General features: G+C 62.9%; 9 protein-coding genes across 9 annotated transcripts; 5 read left to right on the plus strand and 4 right to left on the minus strand.

Moving 5' to 3' along the window:
- Positions 1–163: 163 nt before the first annotated feature.
- On the plus strand, positions 164–1075 carry LOC62_05G007642 (uncharacterized protein; the record flags this gene model as incomplete). The annotated part of the gene is made up of 4 exons (XM_062774163.1): positions 164–407; positions 460–539; positions 597–696; positions 749–1075. The coding sequence occupies exons 1-4, from the start codon at positions 336–338 to the stop codon at positions 1073–1075; spliced, it is 579 nt and encodes a 192-aa protein (XP_062630147.1). The 5' UTR covers positions 164–335.
- Positions 1076–3684: 2609 nt separating this feature from the next.
- On the plus strand, positions 3685–4655 carry LOC62_05G007643 (uncharacterized protein; the record flags this gene model as incomplete). Its single annotated transcript, XM_062774164.1, has 4 exons — positions 3685–3860; positions 3959–4058; positions 4229–4491; positions 4604–4655. The coding sequence occupies exons 1-4, from the start codon at positions 3706–3708 to the stop codon at positions 4653–4655; spliced, it is 570 nt and encodes a 189-aa protein (XP_062630148.1). The 5' UTR covers positions 3685–3705.
- A 1726-nt stretch (positions 4656–6381) lies between these two features.
- LOC62_05G007644 (uncharacterized protein) lies at positions 6382–6915 on the plus strand (the record flags this gene model as incomplete). The annotated part of the gene is made up of 1 exon (XM_062774165.1): positions 6382–6915. One exon carries the CDS (start codon positions 6382–6384, stop codon positions 6913–6915), a length of 534 nt encoding a protein of 177 aa, XP_062630149.1.
- A 2099-nt stretch (positions 6916–9014) lies between these two features.
- LOC62_05G007645 (uncharacterized protein) lies at positions 9015–10370 on the plus strand (the record flags this gene model as incomplete). Its single annotated transcript, XM_062774166.1, has 4 exons — positions 9015–9113; positions 9171–9391; positions 9516–9615; positions 9677–10370. The coding sequence occupies 4 exons, from the start codon at positions 9015–9017 to the stop codon at positions 9959–9961; spliced, it is 705 nt and encodes a 234-aa protein (XP_062630150.1). The 3' UTR covers positions 9962–10370.
- A 1196-nt stretch (positions 10371–11566) lies between these two features.
- On the plus strand, positions 11567–12619 carry LOC62_05G007646 (uncharacterized protein). The gene is made up of 3 exons (XM_062774167.1): positions 11567–11693; positions 11892–11991; positions 12171–12619. Exons 1-3 carry the CDS (start codon positions 11572–11574, stop codon positions 12369–12371), a joined length of 423 nt encoding a protein of 140 aa, XP_062630151.1. The 5' UTR covers positions 11567–11571; the 3' UTR covers positions 12372–12619.
- Positions 12620–13165: 546 nt separating this feature from the next.
- Positions 13166–13717, minus strand: LOC62_05G007647 (uncharacterized protein; the record flags this gene model as incomplete). The annotated part of the gene is made up of 3 exons (XM_062774168.1): positions 13166–13378; positions 13478–13577; positions 13677–13717. 3 exons carry the CDS (start codon positions 13715–13717, stop codon positions 13166–13168), a joined length of 354 nt encoding a protein of 117 aa, XP_062630152.1.
- A 563-nt stretch (positions 13718–14280) lies between these two features.
- On the minus strand, positions 14281–14725 carry LOC62_05G007648 (uncharacterized protein; the record flags this gene model as incomplete). Its single annotated transcript, XM_062774169.1, has 3 exons — positions 14281–14481; positions 14535–14634; positions 14685–14725. The coding sequence occupies 3 exons, from the start codon at positions 14723–14725 to the stop codon at positions 14281–14283; spliced, it is 342 nt and encodes a 113-aa protein (XP_062630153.1).
- Positions 14726–15750: 1025 nt separating this feature from the next.
- Positions 15751–17469, minus strand: priA_13 (Protein priA). Its single transcript, XM_062774170.1, has 2 exons — positions 16390–17469; positions 15751–16330 (listed from the first exon to the last, which is right to left on the minus strand). Exons 1-2 carry the CDS (start codon positions 16857–16859, stop codon positions 16168–16170), a joined length of 633 nt encoding a protein of 210 aa, XP_062630154.1. The 5' UTR covers positions 16860–17469; the 3' UTR covers positions 15751–16167.
- Positions 17470–20746: 3277 nt separating this feature from the next.
- On the minus strand, positions 20747–21085 carry LOC62_05G007650 (uncharacterized protein; the record flags this gene model as incomplete). The annotated part of the gene is made up of 3 exons (XM_062774171.1): positions 20747–20776; positions 20799–20929; positions 21055–21085. The coding sequence occupies 3 exons, from the start codon at positions 21083–21085 to the stop codon at positions 20747–20749; spliced, it is 192 nt and encodes a 63-aa protein (XP_062630155.1).
- Positions 21086–21915: the final 830 nt, after the last annotated feature.

Consider the following 21915-nt stretch of genomic DNA (forward strand, 5'->3'; position numbering starts at 1 on the left):
CCCGCAGGCTGGGCCGAGCCAAGCCCGATCGATCGCGATGTTCCGGCTAGCACACGGCGTTAGGTGGCGAGTATGTAGTGTGGTGGATCAGCACGGAACGAGGTATTTAGGCGGGCTCTGAGGCGCCTGCTGCTCCTCCACTTCGTCTTGCACGCTCCGGTCTCACGTCCTTTGTGCTGCCCCGCCCACTACAAGCTCACAGATAAATATTGCGAGCGGCCACCTTCGTTGGAGAGCGTGTGATTGTTCGTACCGTAAAGCTGCATTATCGTCCGGACCCCTCCCCGATCCCCGCCCGCCACCACCCTACCTCAACCCCACACACAACCACGCACATGCGTTTCTCCCTCCCCACCAGCATGCCGTTCGAGACCTCCCGCCGGGCAGTGCGCGCGTCTGTAATTCTTGTACGTGTCTGCGTGTTCCCTTCGACGCGACGTGTAGCTAATTAACCTGCAGGCGCAAGGCGCAGACACTGTCAAGTCGTCGTTTGACGTCTCGTGCGCACTGAGCACCAACCGCGCGTTCACGTCCCCAAGGTGCGTTGGGTTTGGCGCGTCCCCATTCGTTCGCCAGTCCTAACCCCTCCTCTCCAGATGGACTATTGCAGTGCTCACCCGATACATCGAGCTCAAGCAAATGAAAGGAAAGAGCAAGAGCTACATCGACGACAAGTTGTTGTCTCTCGAACGCGACGTGAGTGTTCCCTTTGTTCTTCCCCTCCCATAACCACTAACTCCCGCCCCAGTTCCCCCGCCTCTCAGCTGCTTTCGTGTACATTAGACGCGAGTACGAGCTCCCGCCCTCCCGCCTCGCCGCGACGACGCAGACGCCCTCCAGCTCCGCGTCAACGCCAACAATCACCACTCCGCGCCTGGAAGAGGACCCCGCGCCGCCGTACCTCGGCGACGTGCCATCCTACGAGAGCTCGTCGGGGGACATGGACGAGGGGATGGAGGTCGACGAGGAGTGGCCTAACGAGAAGAGCCAGGCCGAGGACGATGGCGGCGGCGACAGCGAGCCAGATATGCGCGAGTTTGTCAACGAGGAGGCCCTCGAGGAGGAGAGGTCGTAAAGGCCCCAGGTGTGCCGCTACTGTAACATTTAATACTGTCCTGTCCACTGTTTGTGCTCCCCGTGTGAATCTCTCTTTTGGCTGTTACGTTGCCCGCTGGCCATTATTCTAACCTCGTACATCGCACTTCCGCACGGCTGGCCGCTGCGCATCGGCGCACCGGCGACTGTGCGAAGTGTGCGTCGCTGCTGCAACGTGTCGCCTCGAACGCCACCGTACAGAATCGGCCTCGCCATCACCAAAGCTACGTCCTCCCGCCCCTCCGGCACCCCCATGCATCCTCTACATGCACCAGAAAAAATCCTCTCGTCCCTACCCAACGTCCCCAACCACCCATCAACGACGACACGTAGCATCACTACCCACGTAGCTGTGTGCCACTCGGCTCGGTCGGCTATCCCGACGCAAACCCGTCCCAAACCCGGGGTCGCTGGCTCCCTCGCTCGCGCCACAAACTCAAGCGCAGCAGCGCTGTCTTGGCTTGGCGCGGGTATCCGCTGCTTGCTCGATCATGCGAGCTGGAGAACCCGGTGCCCGATGCCCTGCGGTGGTCCGGGCCCGATGTGGCGACTCGCCTCGGCCACCACGACGCTTAGCTTCGGCAGGTTGGGTGCCTCGGACGCCTCCGACCTCGCGAGACGCGGGGGCAAAACTGCCCGTCGCTGCCACCCTGTCGCCGCCATACGCGCTCTTGGCGTGTCGTGTTGTTCTGGAAGGATGCAACGTCGGTGCGCGGACCGAATGTGTCCGAGTAGCATGCGCTCGCTGAAGTCTACGTGTGCTGAGGGCGAGCCGTGTCTGGTTGATGTGGGGTTCGGTGTTGTCGGGTGCCGTGTGTGTGGGGTGCGTGTTTGGTGCCACCTGTGCCGGTGGAGGAGCAGCTGTGTCATGTTGTTACCCGGGCCGAGGGGCGCCGAGGAGAATCACAGCTACACAGATCGCCTCACAAGATGTCCCGGTACATTGACAAATTGCACCGTGCATGCATAAGCGCAGTGGACGGATGACGCGCAGCGTCAACGGTAACCTCCTTGCCGGCCACGATGGTCCGGGTTCAGCAGTTGAGCAGCGACGCGAGTGGCTAGCAACACGGCACAAAATGCTGCCTCCTCATAGCCGACCACAGCACCTATCTCGGCCCGTCTGTTCGTGATCGTGATCACTTGATGCACAGGGCCGCCGAAGATCCTCCATCTGTTTGTGTTTGTCGGTTACAAGCGACAGCTCGGTGCCCAGCGCCGATGTGGAGTGACGTCGAGTCGACTGTCCCTCCTCCACTCGACCCTCCTCCGCCTCCACGGACCGAAGATGGCCCCGCGATCCTCCATGCGAGCTACTCGGGACCACCGCGACGTTGGTCTGCCTAACATCTTGTCTTGTTGTGCGATCGACCCCGGCCCGGACCCAGCTATGTGGCTGCCCCGGAGGTCCCTGTGATGGGTAAAGGACGCTACTGTACCAGAGACGCCGCTACCCGCGTCAGAGCGAGTTGCAAATGGCCAGAGAGGCATGCCGAAGATGCTCCTCCCCGTCTTGGTGAGCCTCCACCACCTCCACTACGGCGATGCGGCTCCGACGAGTTGGTACTGTGGAGGGCGGTGGAGACGTCGGGACGTCCGCCACCGTTGCCACGTTGACCACGCGACAGCTAGCTGGCTGGCTGGCTGACTGACACAGCTCCGCTGACTGGCGATCACATCTTCGCCATCCATTCAAGCCGCACCAACGCCGCTGTATCACATCTCGCCTGCATGCATGCATCAAGCGAGGCGGACGCACAGCCGCACTTGCCGCAAGGCCGGCGGCAAGAGCGGCACTGTGCGCCGGCGGCATGTGGCGAGCTGAGCTGAGTGTGCAGTGCATCTCGCCTCGCCTGAGCCAGATCGCTTCGTCTCAGCCAAAGCGAGCACCCTCGGAGGACCGGGGGTGCGAGCCGCCGGGGTCCGAGACCCCCCAATCGCCACGGCGACCGCCGGCTCCCACCCTGCCTGTTTTCCTGGGTGGGTGGTGACTGCACGACGGGGGGTGGAGGGTCGAGATTGCCCTTGCCCTGTGAAGGCTGCTGCTGCAGTGGAGGTCCATGTATTTCACCGGGCACGACGCGCAATATCAAAATGCTGGCAGCAGATAAGCCGAAGCTATGCCGAGTGTTTGCAAAGCCACCACTCAGCTCTGGTGTGGCTGACAATGGATTACCAGCCAGGGATGCCATGGCCACCTCAGCCTCTCCCTGTTTTTCATTTTTCAGACAGCTCGTCTTCGGACCGGAGAGTCGAAGGAGATACGCGCGATGCGAGAAAGCAATGCGGCGAGAGGCAGCGCACACACCGCGCGGAATTGCAGCAGCTTGCAAATAGCCCGGGTGTGCAGGCGGCGAACGGGATTGCAGCACTATGCAGTCGCCCCGATACGTCGGCTGCACGAACCCCGCCGCCCGGCCGGAAGTCGTCCACGCGCTATAAAGACCACGTCGGTGGCCGCCCACAGTCACCCGCACGCATCAACAACGCACGCACGCAGGCTGGCGGCGATCTAGGCATAAGCAGCAGCTCGATCCTGGCGCACCCCATTGACTGTGCATTTGCTCTCTCTCTCTGTGTCTGACGTGACTTGTGCTTGTATCACCCAAAATGTTCGCGACTATCCGTCCCTCGCACCCTGGTCGGGTGGGGAGCAGCTCCTCCAGCTCGAGCACGATCAGCGCTCGCGGGCGCCCCGCGCCGGCCATGACCACGGCGGACGGCGTGCTCTCCGCCCTTGGCCAAGATGACGCCAACGACCCCAGGTGAGTAGTCGACGACGAGCAAGGCCGCGTCGCAAGGCGAGCGGAGGCCTTGCTCACCCCCGCACACCCGCACACCCGCACCCCGCTCACACCCCCAGCTACGCCCTCGACATCCTCCGCACGTACGTGCGCTCCAAGCGCGAGCGCGGGCGCAGCCTCGAGCAGGTCAACTTCAAGCTTGCAATCCTGGAGCGTCGGGTGAGTTGTGCTGGCGCGGTGTCGCGCTGTCGGGGGTGGTGCGGACAACGGCGTCATTCACACACACACCCGATCGGCTAGCCGGTCGGAGTACGTGCAGTGAGCCGCGTCGTCGTCGCCCACCCCGATGGCCGGACTCGTAACAACAGCAACTAACACCCACTCCGCAGATGCCCTACCTCTCCCAAGCACCAGCCTTCGTCTCGGTACGACAGGAGTACGGCCTGCGCGCGAGCTTCGTAATCACGCGGCTCATGACGCGCCTGGACCGCGAGCGGGCGGAGGAGGCGCTCGTTGCGCGAGTCACGCGGCGCAGCAGCGCCGACGCGCTCGACGTCGAGCTCGAGATTGTGCCCCCTCCGCCGTATGCACCCCAGCCGCCCTCGTACGAGTGCGCGCTGTGCGCCGTCACGGTCGAGGGGCTGCCGCCGGGGTATGTCGTCGAGTGCATGTGTCCGTTCGTCGAGGAGCCGCTTGAGAGCTGGTTTCTGAAGAGATGACGGGTGGAGGAGGAGGACAAGAACAACAAGAACAACACGCGACAGCATTCGCGACAGACGCAAGTGCTCGCAGCCAGGCCGGAGCGCAGGCCACTAGCCAGGCAAGCGGCGCACCACCCCCGCCCGCCAGCCCGCCCACGCGGCACCTCGGCGCCGCGCCGAGCCCTCGACGTAGGCACGAATAGAGTTGTAGCCGATGGTGGGATGTACATGTACGGGTATCGTGGTGATCGGGGGGGTCGGAGGCGGGCCGGGGTGGGGGATGTGTGAGGTATGAGGAAAGAATGAGCGAAGATGGACGAGGCTTGGCGGGTCGGGTTGCGGCTAGCGGAGCCGCTCGAGCTGCTCCACTACCACTAGCTCAACTAACTGCCGCTCGACAACAACACCTACGCGTCGAGCAGAGGACGCCGCAGAGCATACCGCGGACACACACAGACACCGGAGCGGCAGCAGCGACGACGCGCATGCATGCATGTCCTCCGAGCAGCAGCCGCGGATGATGGCTGTGCGCGTGATGCAAGATGGCGACAGCATGGACTCCGCCACTCGCTCCGAGATATCGCTGGCCGCGGCTCCTTTTTTACAATTTAGTAATCACCACCGTAAGTAAGTGGATGCGACACAATCGCCGCAGCGAAACGACGATCGATTGAGGGCACTCGTTTGCTTGGTCAGCAAGAGTGGCGTGATGGCGAGCACGAGTGCATCACTGTGGCGGTGTCGGAGTGCTGTATTCCGCCTGTATGTCGAACACCGCTGCTCGCTGTATTGCTCAGCTGGCGGGCGTGTCCGTCAACTAATTGTGCGACAAAGCGCGCTTCAATGAGCGCCGTGGTGCGAGGTCTCGGCGGCATGGCTCGCACTGGAGCTACTCGCCAAGCTCGCCGAGGACGACGATTAGGGGGCTAGGCTATTCATGTCTGTGTGTGCTCGGCGACGTCTCGGCGACCAAACAAAACAATCACCACCTCGTGCTCACGCTGACGCGGCCTGAGTGTATCTTGTGTCTTGAAACGTTCTTGTTCGAGCTCTCATCTCGAATCAATCTCGCTCCGACAGTCTGACACAGGTACGGCAATGCATCGTTCGGTAGCGAGTCAAGCGAGCGGTTACGAGTCTGCCTCTGGGCTTGCCCGCCTTCCTCGCTCGCTGCCTGCCTCGCCTCGCCGCGGGCAAGACAGGGAAGTCGACAGGGTCTGACTGGACTCTTTGCCAGCCGTTGCCCTCTCCTCTCCTGCCTCGCCGCGCCTCGCCCACATCTCGCTCCGAACTTGCTTGCTTCCCACCCACTCGCCGCTCGGGATGTCGCTTCTGCCCTCGCGATAACAGCGCACATTTTACGCCCACTACATCCGCCCACCCGGCCTGCTGCTGTCGCTGCGCCTTGACGCGGACATGGCCGTGGCAGTCGCGGGCCTCGACCTCCGCGCCGACGCGTAACCGTTACTCAGCCATTGATGAGTCCCTTGGGAATGTGAACCCGGAGTGAGATCGGGGGAGATGTAGAAGAGCGATATAAGACTACTGCTGCTGGGCCGAGCGAGCCGACTCACGCCTCATCATCTTCCGGAACCGAAGACCCTCGCCTCCCTACTCGACGACCGACCCACTCAACAACCCCAAGACATATATACCGTCGGCTTCTTGACACCTCGACACGACAAGCCCCCACAAACCTGACCTCTTACAACAACTTACCCACCATAACTGCCCCAACGCCCACCACCGAGCCAGTGCCGCCTCCCCCCGTCGCGCCCCGCACCCTCTCCTCAACCACAACCACTACCGCCTCCTCCGCGCCACTACCCACACCCCCAGCCATGCCGTGCAACCCCAACGCCACGATCGACGGCCTCGAGCGCGCAGTCGACATCCACTTCGCTCCGCCCCGCGCGCCCGCGCCCACCCCGGGCCTCTCCCTCGCGGCGCCCGACCCAGCCGAGATCCGCGTCGCTGCCGACGTGCTCAAGGCTTTCCGCACCCAGCTCGCAATGGACGACTACAGCTACGTGCGCGAGGTGATTAGCAACTACGTCGCCGTCAAGAAGGCAAAGGGAAAGAGCCCCAAGGCGATCGCGCACAAGCTCGCCATCCTCGAGTCGCAGATCGAGCTCCTTCCCCACCGCAAGCTCGTGCGCGCGTTCGAGAGCGTCCGCGAGGAGAACGCATACCCCCGCAGCGTCATCCTCGACGAGCTCGTCGCCCGCGACTCGGCCAAGGCAGCCAAGCTCGCCGAGGCCCGCAGGAACTCGTCGTACGCGTCCTCGCAGAACTCGTACCCCTCGAGCTATGTCGTCTACCGCGACGACAGGTCAAGCGTCCACGTGCCCGAGTTTGAAGAGTTCAAGGATTGAACCAACCCGCCGCGCCAGACGCCGACAACGCCCACGCCCTGTGCATATGTCGAGACACCGACAACCGAACTGTTCTATACCGACCGCCGCTGCGCCGCTAGCAAGCCCAGACGCCGCCCCGCGCGAGCCGCCGACGCCGCCGCCGCGCCGCAAACCAAGCCCCTCGACCCGTTTCCAGTCCGCCCGACGACCACTCGCGCATACATGCGGGTATTTGTGAACTGGAGGCCCCCAGGGCCAGGCTGCAGCAGTAGATGCTGCAGCCCTGTAGTTTGAAATGTTACTCTGACTTTCAATGTGCAGCAGCAATGGGGAGGAGGAGATTAGATTGAGGTGGACGCTAATGATGGTTGTAGGCACAGCGCTACTAACTAGGAACTGGTCGACCTTGTGCTGTGCCGCCTGGTTCCAACTACTGCCGGCGTCTGAGACACAGGGAGACACGACTGCATGCACCAAGCGTGCACCACAAGCACGCTCGGCCCGGCTACTTCAACACCACACCCATTGTTCTGCGCACGCGTCGCGTCGGCAATGTGGATGTGTCCCCAGCCATTCGACCGACGGGCAAACCCAGCCAGCTGCCAGCCAACCGACCGCCAAGGCACTCGGAACGGGGCCTGCAGCGAGGGAGCGTACGCATCTCCTCTATGCTGGACCAGCGGCCGCCGCGAGGCCTGTGCGCTCGGCGCGCCGAGGGGTGCATCGAGCGAGCCATGCGTTGCTGATCTGACAGCGATCAGCGAACGATGTGCAGTGCAGGCAGGGCTGGCAGGCCTCGCGCATGCACCGCTGTCTTGTCCGGGAAGATCGATCTCGATCTCGCCCACCCGCCTGCGTTCCGTTGGCGGCGCACAGTCGCCGTGGCGTGTTATGCACAATTGAGTGGGGTGAGCAGTGTGAGTCAGTCAGGTTGCCGCGCGCTCGCCTCGGGTACTTGTCAAGGGAGCCGTGTCAATTGCGCCAGTGGTCGTTTCGGACAATGACGGGGAGCAGTGGTGGGTGAGCGTGGGGGTGGCCGGCCGGGGTGCCGTGGGTGGGGTGGGTCTCCGCCGCCGCACAGCGTTTCAAGCGCTCATGCTCGCAAGGCCTCGTTTTACCCCGCATACGTAGGGGGCGGACGTTCGGCCATTGATGCGACGGCAGCAGCGAGAGCTGCGACGTGGGCTGTAGTTGCAGTAACAACTGCTTGCCTGCATACGGATGCGACGGCAGACTCGCTCACAGCCCAGTAATTTATTGTGACGCTGCTCGGCGACGAGACGACGCGGGCTTGCTGGCGGCCGGCTACCAGGGCAGGGCCAGCTGGCACAAGCTCGCGCCACCACAGCGCTGGGTGTTATCGGTCGTCGGTCGAGGATTGTGGAGTTGAGGGAGCGAGGGGAGCAGAGGCGCGAGGCACGACTTTTGCTGGGCCGTGTAATGTCGCCATTCTGCTGACGCCATGGGCATAACCGCCCCGCGAGCGAGCCACGATCAATGCCGCAAGCCGCAAGCAGCCACTGTTGTCGAGACGAGGCGCGCCTCCCGAGGGCTGCTCACGGTTTTGTTATGATGCGCACACCCCGGCACGTCAACTTTTTTTTTTTTTTTGTCTAGCGGGGCCCGAGCTGTGCAAACTGAGTTTGCAGAGAGGAGCGAGGAGCGACGTACGGCATGCAGTAGCAATGTAGCGCCATGACGCACCCCCGAGACCAGCCGCTGGGAATGTATTATTGAATATTAGTCTTGTTGTCAAGTCGTAGCAGGTGGATACACGTTGTCCTCGCCCCCCCCTTCTTCGTTGTTGTCATGTCGAGGTAGCAAGCACCATAGCTCGCACGCATTGTCTCTTCGCCCACTCTCGCCCGCAGCTCCCCGTGACGACCGTCGACAAGAAGCATCAGCAACAGCACAGCAAGAGCGGCGCCTGCGTCGACGAGCCCCGGTCATCGTATCGCACCTCGGCCACCACCTGCACCCCGAGTAGTAGAAGTCAAGAAGCAACCTCGACGCCTATCATCGTGTCAACGACTACAACAGCTCCACTCGTCTCTCTCACAGCTAGCTCGACTTCACACTCGCTACACCTCACCACGCTCCCTTGACCCACCACAGCCATGACGACCGTCGCAGCCCGCGTCTCGTCGTTCCCAATGCACCGGCGCTCGAGCGCAGCCTCGGGCACCTCGACCAATGCCGCGACCGCCGTGGCCATGGTGAGTGGGCCACCAGCGGCAGCGAGCGCCCTCTGCACAACTCACACACACACGCAGTGCACGCCGTCCTCGTCGACCCTCTCCCTGTCCACCCTCGCGCGCCCGCCATCACCAGACTGCACGTCTCCGTCGCCGCCAAAGGGCTGGTTCGCAGAGTATCGCCAGCAACGCCGTGAATCCCGCGCGGGCGCCATCATCACCGCGGGGCCGACGCTCGTCAACTGCTCCTACGACGTGGTCGCCGTGCTCGAGACACAGCATGCCCTCGACGACTATGTGTAAGTGTCGCCGTGTGCGTGCGCGTGCGCGGGTCGCGGCCCATGCACAAAGCTCGCGCTTCGCCCCGCGCCTCGAGGCTGGGCGCCCCGCCCCACCGAGCCCAGCGCTGACCGTGGCACCCAGATTCGCGCAGCAGGTCGTGTCAGAGTATATCAACGTCAAGCTCGCGCGCAAAAAGTCGAAAGACTACATTCATTTCAAGCTGGGCACGCTTGAGCGGAGGGTGAGTGTGGCCAGCGAGCGAGCGAGCGAGCGAGCGCCAGCATCCGTACTGACATCGGCAGCTCCCTCTTCAGGCCGCAGCATTCGTCGCAGCACGCGAAGAACACACACTCCGCACGTCGTACGTCCTGGCGCGGTACGCACGCCAGCAAGAAGCGCGCCTCGCGGCCCGCGCACACGAGCTGCGCAAGCTCTGCACCCCCGCCCCGCCGTACGTGTCCGAGCCGCCAGCGTACGACGTTGCGCTGGACGCGCCGAGCGACGACGCCAGCCCGCCAGAGTACGTCAAGGTGGAGGAGGTGGGCGAGGGGTGTGGCGACGAGTTTGTGTGGGTCAAGATGGAGTAGGCGGGGCGAGTGCGAGCGCAGCGAGCACGAGCACGGCGTATACACGGCACAACGCGCGCTCGTACAAGGCGCTGCAAGTAGACGAAATGGCGTTGTGCCACAGCACCACGACACACGCCCCCACCACAACAACGACGCGTGGTACAGCATCCACCACGCAGACAACCAGACAGCATAGAACCGGCACACGCGTACCTACCCGCGTACACGACACATGACACTACAACCACCGAGACACGACGACCGACACGCACGACCGACACTTTTTGTTTTCTAGGGACAATGGTTTTAGCGGTGGCTGGACCGACGCACACCATTGCAGCTACCAGCAGCATCATTGATAGATGGAGAAGACAGACACCGTTGTACATTGACTGTTGTGAGATGCGAGCTGCAATACAGGCAACAATGAGTGGCAGCGCAGTTGCTGTGAGGGCAGTAGTCGGTCGTCCGAGGGAGTAAGTCGACACCGAGGTGCTTGCTCAGTGGCGATGAACGGAGGGGGCTCGGAAGGAAGCGCAGATACGCCGAGTGATGCATCGTCCCGAGCCGAGGTTCACCGAGCACCTCGAGCAACTGCCACCAGGCCGTAACGTGGCAGTCGCCACTGGTCGAGACCGCCAAGCTCCTCTCGTGTCAGAGCTCGAGCGTCAGTGCCAAGCCCGAGACGTTTCAACGTGCCAAACGCGGCGGCCGTATCACCCGGCGGAACGAGGAGGAGAACCGAGGCGATGAGGAGGTACGCTGTCGATCCGCTGCAAGAGTCCAGACGGCGCCAAGCGAGGCTGTGGCTGCGGGGTGGAAGCGAGCGAGCGAGAGTGAGCTGCATCTGCCTCGGGGCATGTATACTTGGGCCCACGGCGGTACAGCGGTGCACCACCTTGGATACCACGTTCTGGCCACGCACGCACGACGTCAGCCCACCGCCAAGTAGCTTGGCCGCCGATCTTCAGCTCCATTGCATTCCGACGCGTCGCGCAGGAGTGACTGTATGCATGCTCCACCAGGCCGTTGTCGTGATGATGATGTATTATAGTGGAGCTGTCTTGTCGTCGCGTCAGGACAAGCATGTCATATCCGCTCCGTGGGGAATGTCAAGGTCAGCTTCAGGGGTGGCCGTAGAGTGGGGTAAAGTGGCACTTTGTGGCTTTGAGGCGTGGCACCGCAGCAAGAACGAGGCCCCAGATCAGTGACGACGACGTAGCCGAAGGCCTCTGTCCCTTAGGTTCCCCAGCCGCCCGCTATCCCGGGAACGTGCTGTAAGCAGCCAAGGCAGTGAGCACGAAAGCGAAACCTGCGAAAACTCAGTCTCACGCAGCCGGCGGCATGCAGACTGCTCTGTCTTGGACGATACTTGGCACCGCTGCTTGGCATCTCTCTGTGCTCACCAACCCTCGTCCACTTACATAGCTATATAGATGTCGACGGAGGGGACGCCCCTACCCCAACCCCACATCTATCGCGCACACGCACAACAGTTGTACTTTTAGAACCACCGACGAAACGAGCACAACGACGACGACAGCGACGACGACACAGGCAGCGTCGACAAACGTTTAAACAGACCACCCAATTCAACACCCCTTTCCCCCAGCCCCCCACCCACCCCCATGGCACCGACCCCCCGCGACCCGCCCCAGATCGCGCGCCGCGCCATCGAGCCGTCGACCGTCAAGGAGAGCAAGGATGTCATTGGGGCCATCAGCACGCAGAAGGCGCGCCGGAATCCAGAGTGAGTGGGTGACCGCGGGCTCGGAGTGGGCGGGAGGCAGGCTGGCGACGGCGTCGGCGTCGGCGTCGGCGTTGGCAAGCGAAGCTCGGGCATGCCTCGGCGTCATGCGCTCCTCGCCACTCCGCTGCGCACCGCTGCCTCGGCGTACCTCCCCCAGCCGCACCTGAGCCCCGACCGAACACCACTCACACACCCCAGGTACGCCCGCTCCATTGTCTCCGCATACGTCGAGCTCAAGCGCGCCAAGGGCCGCTCGGCGCGCAAGATCGACACCAAACTGCTCATCATCGAGTCGCAGGTGAGTGTGCCGGCGTTGGCAGGAGGGGCAGGAGGGGCAGTGCAGCCGCGAAACCCCGGTACAAGTCCGGTCGTCGGGTTAAGCAGACGTCACCGGCTTTGGCCGTCCACTAGCACCCAGCTGCGCCGTCCAGCCTCCCTCCAACTAGTTGCGCTTGCACACCCGCTAACATGCCCCAGATGCCCTGTGCATCCCTCGCAGACGTCTTCATCTCCGTGAGGGAAGACTACAACCTCCCGCCGTCCGAAGTGATCGAGTACCTCGAGCAGAGGAGACAGGAGCGCGAGAACAAGTACTGGGAGGTACATGGCCCGCCGCCCATGTACGGCGACGGCGACGAGCCGCCCAGCTACGGTGTCGCGGCCGTCGCCGACGCCTAGCCAGCCGAGCCATGTGCTACATACATGACGGGACGATCACTAGTGCCCCTGCCCCGCAGTGGCACCGCCGCCCGCCGCCGCTGCCGGTACAAGCGCCGGCTGGCTCGGAGGAGTACGACATGGACGGATTTAGAACAGCTGCAGACTACAGCGACTAGAGTTGGCCGAGCGGCCGCCGACAAGCAGAGAGAGAGGATCAGAAGACACAAGCAAGCAAGCAAGCACGCACTGTACAATATCAATGCATGGGACTAGAGTACTAGGCGGGGCGTCTCGGGTGATGCAGGCGGAGACGGGCGGGGGAAGCGCACCCTTCTTGGCGCCGAGGCGCGCCGAGGCGGCGGGTTGCGCTGGGTTGCTGCGGCGCGGGGCAGCTAGCTAGCTGGGCATTACCCTGCCGATGTGATGTTGGCCCCGTAGAGCTGCGGCGAGCCCAGCGCGCGTTCTTGGCATACGACTTGGCCGAGACGGTCGGTAGTCGGTGATTCCGCGTCGCGTCGGGGACGAACGACTGCTCGGTCGGCTCCCTTCGGCGCGCGCATGTTGTCAGTTTGCACGGCGGGGGTGAGGCTGCATAGCGCTCAGTCCCCAGCCCAGTGAGCGTGCGCGCGCCGAGGTGCGCCGAGAGAAATGGGGTGGGGAGAGCGACGCGACGTCCGGGCCGGTGTTCCGAGCCTCTGCCTGCCCACCACGGCCAAAGCCATCCCATGTCCATAGTCCCAGAACGTACAACCCTGTACAACGCGTGTATCATGCCCCACAGCCCATGGAAACCACCGTGCTCGGCTCACAGCTCACGGAGCGTACGCGGGCGCGCCCACCCCCTCGACATACTCTGGCGGGCTGCTCTCATGGTCGTACGCTGGCGGCGGGACCACGCGCCCCCGATGCGCATAGTGGTACGGGTTATCCGCGTCGTAACCCGGCGTCTGGGGCCCGAGGATCATGCACAGCGGCAGGTCGAATGCGAGCCGCACGGCCGCAAAGTCGGGCGCGTACGCTGGGTACTGTTGGCGTACAGGCGTGGGACATGGCGACGTGGGCAGGCAGACAGAGAAGGGGGTATCGTTAGCTCCGGCGCGGAGATGCAGATTGTGCCAGCTCACCTGGCGCTCGAGCGAGAGCAGCTTCGCGTTCACTTTCACCCTTGGCCTGCCGCGCGCGAGCTTGGCGCCCGCGTAGGCCTGCAGCACGGCGCGCGCGTATCTGGGGGAGCGGGTGAGCCGTGGTCTTCGTCGCTGTCGCTGTCGCCGCGGCGTCGGCGTCGGCGTGACGACGCCGGCTGGCGGCCTCGCCCCCACTCACTCTGGCTCGGCGCGCGCGCGGACCGTCTCGAGCAGCGCCATGGCGTCCGGCGCGGCGCGTACCCTCCCAATCCCGAGCGGCTGGGTGCGCGTGAGCAATGTGTCTCTCTCTCGCCCGACTCACACTAGACAGCCGCATACAGCGCGAGGTCCAGCTCGAGCCGGCGCTACTAGAGGCGACACTGCTCGCGCTCGAGTGTCTCCGCGGTGTCGACATGGTGCACGAGGCGCAGTGTACAACGCCAACGCCAATGCAGCATACATGAGCGAGGTATGCACGCAGCAGCAGACGTGCGTGTCCGCCGTGTCCCCCGACAATGCGGATTCCCACCTGCCTGCCTGACTGCCCCCCGATATTATTCACATCTGGGGCCGACAGTGCCGAAGCTCGATCGAAGTGCCACCCCCACTCTCGACCCCACCGTGGCGACACCCACCCCACCCGGCGCGGCGCCGAGGTCGCCTGCGCCTATATGCGCGCTGCGTGCGGTCTACGCGCCGTGCGCGTCGTGCTCTCCTCTCCCCGCCTCCAATGTCCGTTTGCATTGTCCGTGTATTATGAAACAGCGTACAGTCATACAACAACAGCCTCGCTACGCGCAGTCTCACTCGGCGTACCCCGGAGGAGCTCCGTCGCCCCCGCCCCCGCCCTCGTCGTAAGCAGGCGGCGGCACCACCCTCCCCCGATGGGCATAATGGTACGGCCACTCGGCGCTGTACCCCGGCGTCGCCGGCCCGAGGATCATGCACAGCGGCAGGTCGAGCGCGAGGCGTACCGCCGCAAAGTCTGGCGCGTAGGCCGGGTACTGGTCGCGGTGTCAGCCAGCCGGCTCGGGGTCGGTGCGTGCACGCTACACACCTGCCGCTCGAGGGTGAGGAGCTTGGCGTTCACTTTGGCTGCTGGCCGCCCGCGGGCGAGCTTGGAGCCCGCGTACGCGGAGAGCACGGCGCGGGTGTACCTAAACACAGGCGTCAGACGGGCGTTTGGGCAAGGACAAAGCACGCTCACTCCGGCTCGACTCTCGCACGCTCGCTCTCGAGCAGCGCCATCGCGGCCGGCGCGGCGCGCACGTCGCCCACGCCCGCCGACTTGGCGTGCTGCACCCACGCGCAGGGCACGACGGGCACGCTGTCAGCGTTAGAGGGACGGTGCGCGGGGCACGACATGATGCCCTCGCTCGATTGATTCACACTACGGCTGCGGCGAGGCGAGGCAGGTCGCGGCCTCGTTCTTATAGCCACGACGACTATGCCACGAAAAGGCCGAGTGGCATGGGTCCGGCCGTCGGCTGCCTGTGTCCCGCCAGAGCACACCCGCCACTGTCAGTCTGACTCAGCGCGATTCGCTGCTCGCACACGTCCGCGGATCCTCCGTGTCGCTCAGCGTCGGGATCGAGCCGCCTAAACGTCCATGAGGGTCGTTGGGAAAAGTCTAGTCGGAGAGACTTTGGTCCGGAGCGCTGGAGTCGGGCCGGACAATGGCGATAGGCAGGGAGTGGGCCGTGGGCGTGCTGCCGATCGCATGCGACGGTCCTCGGTCGGCCTTGGCATCGTCGGCCACCTTACACAGCCAGCCTGCACGACTGTGCCGTACACACACCCATGTCACTGGTCATGTTGTTGAGGCGCGGACGTACGACGCGCGCCTGATCCGTTGGCCAACCAGGGCAGGGGATGGTGGGTATCTAGTTGTTCGGGCAGCAGTGTCCTCGTGACCACCACTGTGACGACGGGCAGAGTGAGTTTATAAAAGCGAACAAACTGGTCGTGCAGGGCTCCTTCTTCACTTCTGCCCATCTCTTCTGCTCATCTTGATCGATGTCTGCACTGCTCTCGGCGTCAACGACGCTCTGCATCGATCGCTGGGGTGCTTCGTTCAGCGCCCGCCGCCCCGAGGCTGTGGCTGGCATGCCATCGCCCCAGCCTTCCCGCCGCCTCGCCTTGCCTCGCCACTCCACCTGCATCCACGTTGACTAACTACTGCCTCGCTGACCTGTACTGCCTTGCTTCACGCACAGCACGACAGCCGCCAGTCCGGCTCCTGCGTCGCCACCGACGCCGCCTCCGACGAACACGGCACGGCATGCAGCAGCAGCGCTAGCTTGGCCGCGCCAACTGCGCAGCCCAACGCGTCCCGCTCCACTGCACTCCACGCCATACCGTCCCACGCCGTTCCCACGACTAAGGCGGCCTACTCGACAGTCGACATCCTTACATTCTATTACCCTCGGTAGGGGCTATGACGGCTGCGTCACAATGGTATGTACAGGCTCTATAATGTGAAAGTGTCCGTGTATGTGCCGCTGCTACTGCTGGCTGCTGGCTGCTGCCGCTGCGGCGGCGCTGCGCGCAGGGCACTGGGGGTGGGTGGGAGGGGGTCATGTCTCCGGTGGGCACATCCGCGCATTAGGCTCGCCGCACATCTTGGTGCGGCGACTAGTCTAGTAGGGGGGGGGGGGGGGAGGGGTGGTTCTGCTGCGCTGCCGCAGGGGTTACCTGCGCTGCTGGAAGACGGCCTGGCCGCCGGCATCCGACGCGCGAACACACTCGCGCTTGTCGCCGCTGACAGTGTACCCAGGCATGCACGAGAAGACGGTGCACACGCCCTTCTCGCAGCCCGTTGCGCGCGTGTTGGCGATGGTCGAGCAGTCTTGTCTGTGCAATGTGTCAGTGATCCGATCATGGGAGTGCGTGCGCCATGCACAGTGACTCACCCCTGACCGAGCGCGAGGCACCCGCCGCACTGGTTGAGTTCTGAATCCAGCTCGAGGCACTCAAAGCCGACCTTGAACCAGTCGCCGAGGGACGAGAGCTGCGCGTCGAGCTTGGTCGCATACTCTGGCAGCGCGACGCCGTCGGGGCCGGCAGGGAAGCCCTCGGCAGGGACGGGGCAGGCGACGGCGCCGCCGGGACACAGGAAGGACGAGTAGTCCTTCTTGACGAGGATGTCCGACTTCTTTGACCGTCTCCGCTGGCCCATGCGCTTGGATGCCTGCGGGGCACGGGGCTGGAGCTTTGATGGCGCGTCGAGCGGGGCAGGGGCGACGGGCTTGGGGGCCGGCACGGGAGCCTTGGCCGCGGTCGCTGGTGCGCCGGCTGCGCCGCGGCGGTGGCCGGGCTGGATGAAGAAGCCGAACGAGGGGGTCGCGGCGAGGACGAGAAGGGCGAAGGGAGTGAAGCGCATGGTGACGGTTGTGGTGGGGGTGGCGAGAGGTTGGAGGAGAGGAGGGGACGGGTGGTCGGGGGTGATTATAACGCGACGAGAGCGCGCGGCAGTGTAAACGAGTGACGATGGGGGCACGAAGAGGCGATGAGGGACAGTGTTGTGTCGATGCACAAGACTTTACGGGCGGCGCAGAACAACACACGCGAGGCGTCAACTGGGTGAACAATGGGCGGCGCCTGTCTTTGTGGTTGCGACTGGGGATTGGGCCAAGCGAGTCGGGCTCAACCAGAAGTCTTGTCGGACAAGTCGTCTGGGCTGGGTGTTTGAAGTGCTGCCTATTCAATGGCTTGCAGTAGGAACCCTGTGGTTGTCGAGTACTGCGGCGCGCCTGGCTGGCGGTGGTGGCGTCTGGCAGGGGGAGATGCTGTTGGGCAAAGCTGCAGACGGGCGGTGTTTGGTGTTTGGCTGCGCGGCGCGTCTTGTGGACGATGACAGCTGGCTGGGGCGGGGGCGAGGATGAGGGCGGTGACAAGTGGTGGGAATCGAAGCAGTGCGCTCTGCGGCGCGTCTAGTCTATGTATGTGTGTCTATGGCAGTGTGCAGTAGCAGATAAACGTGCTTCCTGCTCTTCATCGAGTCTAGTGGGTTTAATAATGCGCGCGCAAAAGAGACACCCATGCAGCTTGGAAAACGGTCGCGGTGGGTGGGGAGCTGACGAGGTTGTTCCCAAACGCCACCTACACGCCACGGCAGGAATGGCGACTGGATGCTAAAAGCTGCTCTGCTCCTGCAATCCTGCCCTCTTGTCAGTCTAGCGTCACCTCGTCAGGGACTTGTTTATTGTCCCTATCGTAAGCAGCAAACCACTTGCCGGCGGCGGCAGGCGCGTGGGTGCAGGCAGCCAGCGACAAGCAGTGCTAACTACTTGCCAGGGCCTCGAGACACACCACGGTCCTAAGGCACTATTTAGCATACGATAAGGGGTCGCACCGATTCGCCTCTTTCGACCCTTTGGATAAGCCCCTCAAACTCTGTTGGCGCCTGCGTCCTGGGATCCTGCGCCGCGCAGCAGCCCACAAGACTAGCAGCAGAGTGAGGGCAAGCATGTCGGCCGTAGCCTCAAATGGCGTCAGCCATGGCTGCCGTCACGACCAAGAGCCAAGACGGCGACAGCGGCGAGCAACCAAGTCGAGCCCACTGACTGTTTATGGCAAACATCCTTGTTGTCGTAGTGGGGCTTGCTTGCTTTGCCCGCCTGGCACCCACCCACCTACTCACCCACCATAACCAGCCATGCATGTCTCACGCTACCTGCTTGCCACCGCATCCCACGGCCATGTCGTACCGTGCCGAGAGTGCGGGTGTCGCTGGGCGGCGATAGTGGCCATGTTGCGCAGCCGCAGCCTACGCGATAAGACGTGCAAGCCAGCCTGAATGCAGCCCATACCGCTGTAGGAGCAGCGGCCAGGACGAAAAAAAGGACGACGCGAAACGCGCAGAGGCAGACGCGGCGTGACATGCCGCCGCCGCTGCGGACCAAAACATGCAAAACCATTTTGACGCTGGCTCGAACATTCCGTGCGTGCGAGCGACCCAGTTGTCGAGCTGCCCACCCCTAAAATTTGGCAAAGAGGACGTCAAACAAGACGTCGGTGGCGCCGGGATTGCGGCAACGGCGGCGTATTGGCTGCTGACAAGCTCTGCTGCGTCGAGTATGCCCACTTTTGGGTCCCCTCCCGCCCTGAGATCCTGCCTGATTCCTGGTCTATCGAGCCTCGCACTGAGCTTGTTTCGGGTCAGAGTCGTCGTCGTACTCGGCAACAAGCATGAATCGGATCGGGCAGTAGCAGATGCGACAAGCTGTGTGTGTGCCTCTGCAGTTGTGCTGCTGCAGTCTGTCCGTACCTCGCTCCTGCGTCAATTTACGTCTGTTACGGCGCATTGACGGCCAGGACCCCGTCACCCACGGCGACCCCCGCGACCCCCGTCGCCAGGTCGCACGTTTCAACGTACAAGAACAGTCCGCTGTTAATCGCCGCGCCCACCGCCGCCGCCGTGGTTACAGCCGCCAAAACACTCGCTCGCGAAGACCGCAGCCCAGCGGCGGACACATTCGCCCGTCACCAGCCCGCAGCCCGCTGTCACCAGTGCCTCACTACAGGCCGGGACGCACGGCAACCTTCCGACTGACAGCCACTTGCTGCCGCCGAATGGGCCCAGCTCAAACACTAGGCTTGCCGCGACCAAGCAAGTGTGTTCGGAGCCTTCGGAGCCTTCGTTGGCTGATTGCTTGACAACCCACCCGCCCATACGTTATGCTTGGGGGGTTTTAATCGTGCTAGTACACGGCGCGAACACGTCATTCGCCCAGCGACACTGCTCTCACCCCACCCAACCTTATGCTCTCTAGGGTCCAATCCGCACTAGCAGCGATCGCCTCAGTCCAGCGCTGGTCGAATGGACGACTACGCTACTGCCACCCCCTGCACTTGTAGGTTGTAGACGGGGTCTGACGTCGGCCGCAATCGACCGTTCGATCGCCCACGTGTGTGCAGCGTGGTCGTTGCATTCAGCCTCTGACATCTGACGCGTCTGACATCTAACGCGTCTCTGACATGGGACGCGTCTCTAACATCTGACGCGTCTCCGGCATCTGACGCGTCTGATCGGTCTGATCCACACACAGCCATGGGGCGGCGGCCTTTGCGATATCTGAATGGACCGGCGCGGTTCAAGGCACCGAGGACGCGTCGCGTCGTAAGCTCTGCTGTCACCGATGATGAGCAGGGAGAGGGCGAATGGTGACGCGAGGACGCGTACATTGCTTGAGAGCGAGCCACCATTGTCACACTGCCCGTTCGTGATGCGTACTGACCCCCCCCCCCCCCATACGCCCTTACGATGGGAAGGACGTGATGAATCGAGTTGGGGAGTGTCGAGACGAGGCTCAGCAGGCGCAAGCACCCGGGCGACTCTCCCGAGATAGCGTCGCCTCTACGGCGAGCGCGTGTTAGTGGGGACCGGTTGGGCCGGTCGTCGTAGTAGCGCTCGCGAGAGTCTTGGTCGCAGCGCGGACTGGGGTGGCCACCGGCGCATGTGGTTTTCGCTGTCGTCTCGTCTCCGAGCTCGACGGGCTCCGTGTCAAACGCCACTGACAGCGTGCACGTCACGAGCGTCTTAGCCGATCGTGGTAAGATGCCTTTTGGGTATGTTGGCGCCGCGGTCTTATGCGCTGGCTCACACTCCGTTCCACTCCTACCCACCTGCACGTGCAGTACCCTGCGCGCCCGCCCACCCACCCCTACGGGCTTCACATGAGAATGGAAGCCAACACCCACCCGTCCACCGAGCAGTCTCTGCACTCGTCCATCTCACTACCACTATGTACCATTCACGCCATCTCGTCTGGGAGGCACGGTCGTTGGCGTCTGCAAGGGTAACGCCATGATATGACTGCGGAAGTAACGCCACAGATGGTGTTGGGGCAGGGCCCCAAAGGTGTACATAGGTAGCATCCAAGATTGTACTCCAACTGGTTGGTATCGCAAAGATGTACCGGGTTTCACGAAACAACCGCGGCCCAAAAGGGCCAAAGCATCCGGCCCCACTGGATATCCCCAGTGGAGCGAATGATAAGTGGTCACCACAGCCAGCTGAGTGCGCCACGTGCCCCATGCCAGCTCATCACACCAAGACAGATATGAGTCCGACGCAAACACCTACGCCTACACCGGCCAGAGTCCCAAAGGAAGGCAGAATGGGCAGGGAGCCCGACTTTGGAGTCGGAGTTGGTGCCGGCGGAACTACCGTCTGGTTGTTGGGGCCCTTTGGCAGATTCGGGTCCACTGTTGTGGTGTTGCGAACCTCAAATAGGTCGGAGACAACAATAGCTGGGGCATGTCAGTTCAATCACGGATCACAGGTCTCACGAGCATCTGCAACCCGATTGCCGCCCACCATGAGGTAAATGGTGATGAAGTATCCACTGCCGGGGTGGAGGCCATACTCCTCTGTCCAGTTGAGGTATGAATGTGGGGAAATATCCCAGGGGTGCCAGTATTGATCCGCCGGCCAGTCTTTGTTGGTTGCTGGGGTGTAGTTGTTTGGCTGCGCGCGAGCTGTGCTTCTGGTTAGCGGCCTGGCCACACACCCAGTCGGTGGCTTTGTTGGGAGTAAGGAATATCCGCACTCCCAATAGCCAGTCGCCACGTACGGTTATCCCAGGCATCAATCATGGAGCCCATGCGTATGGTCGAATCGTTTACATTACTGAGAGCCATGAACAACCCGTATTGCTGCTGTGTGCTGTTCGCAATGGTGAAAATCACCGGCCAGTCTGGAACGAACGGGAATGACCCTTGCAACAGTGTGAGTGCCCGCGCGTCTTGTGACTCACAGTAATCGCCAGCCTTCGGGTAGATGACGGTCAAGTTCGGCGAGTTGAGGACCCCCGGGTACGGTGTACCAGTTGAATTGGAGTGAGTTGGGCTAGTCGAATTGGTTTGAGCCCAGACTGTGGCCGAGAAGAGGGCGAGTATGATCGGCAAGAAACGCATGGTGGGAGCCGCGGTGAACAGGAGGGCGGGAGGGCAGGTTGGGGAGCAAACACAACACCTCGCCCCCGAGCTATTTAGGCAAGACGCGGACGACCGTTGTCATGGTATCTTGCATCTTGTGACCACCAGCAAGACCAGACTACTCGGTGCCTGTTGTGGACAATATCACATTCTGTGGGGCCTCGGCTGCTGCAACACATGGTGTTGAAAGTTGAAACGCACGCGTGAGCATGGATGCCGTACTGTGGCAGTGCCGTGCCACCACCTCAGTGCCTTGTTATCGCGACGTTTGATCTATTGTTAGATCGCGTCGTACTCCATACTCGATCTGGCCAAGCTGTATCAAACAAAAACTGGATACCTTCAAACCCGGCCTTCACTTTCGGTCCAGGTCACCAAGGACCGCAACGCGTCGCACATCACACCACCCGAGAGGTCCCAAGTCTCTCGAATGTGTCAACAGCGAAACAGTAGTCCGGTGAGGCACATTCAAACACTTTAGGCCCTTGTGGAGCCGA

This window comes from Vanrija pseudolonga, chromosome 5 (genome assembly GCF_020906515.1).
Source record: "Vanrija pseudolonga chromosome 5, complete sequence".
NCBI classification, from domain to species: domain Eukaryota; kingdom Fungi; phylum Basidiomycota; class Tremellomycetes; order Trichosporonales; family Trichosporonaceae; genus Vanrija; species Vanrija pseudolonga.

What these genes read in the sequence shown, in the direction of transcription:
- LOC62_05G007646 (XM_062774167.1), top strand. Translation starts at nt 11,572, where the DNA reads ATGGCACCGACCCCCCGCGACCCGCCCCAGATCGCGCGCCGCGCCATC. An exon ending in AAGGCGCGCCGGAATCCAGA is followed by an intron (nt 11,694 to 11,891) that starts GTGAGTGGGTGA and finishes CACACACCCCAG; the next exon opens with GTACGCCCGCTCCATTGTCT. An exon ending in TGCTCATCATCGAGTCGCAG is followed by an intron (nt 11,992 to 12,170) that starts GTGAGTGTGCCG and finishes AACATGCCCCAG; the next exon opens with ATGCCCTGTGCATCCCTCGC.
- priA_13 (XM_062774170.1), bottom strand. Translation starts at nt 16,859, where the DNA reads ATGCGCTTCACTCCCTTCGCCCTTCTCGTCCTCGCCGCGACCCCCTCG. An exon ending in TGCCTCGCGCTCGGTCAGGG is followed by an intron (nt 16,331 to 16,389) that starts GTGAGTCACTGT and finishes CACATTGCACAG; the next exon opens with ACAAGACTGCTCGACCATCG.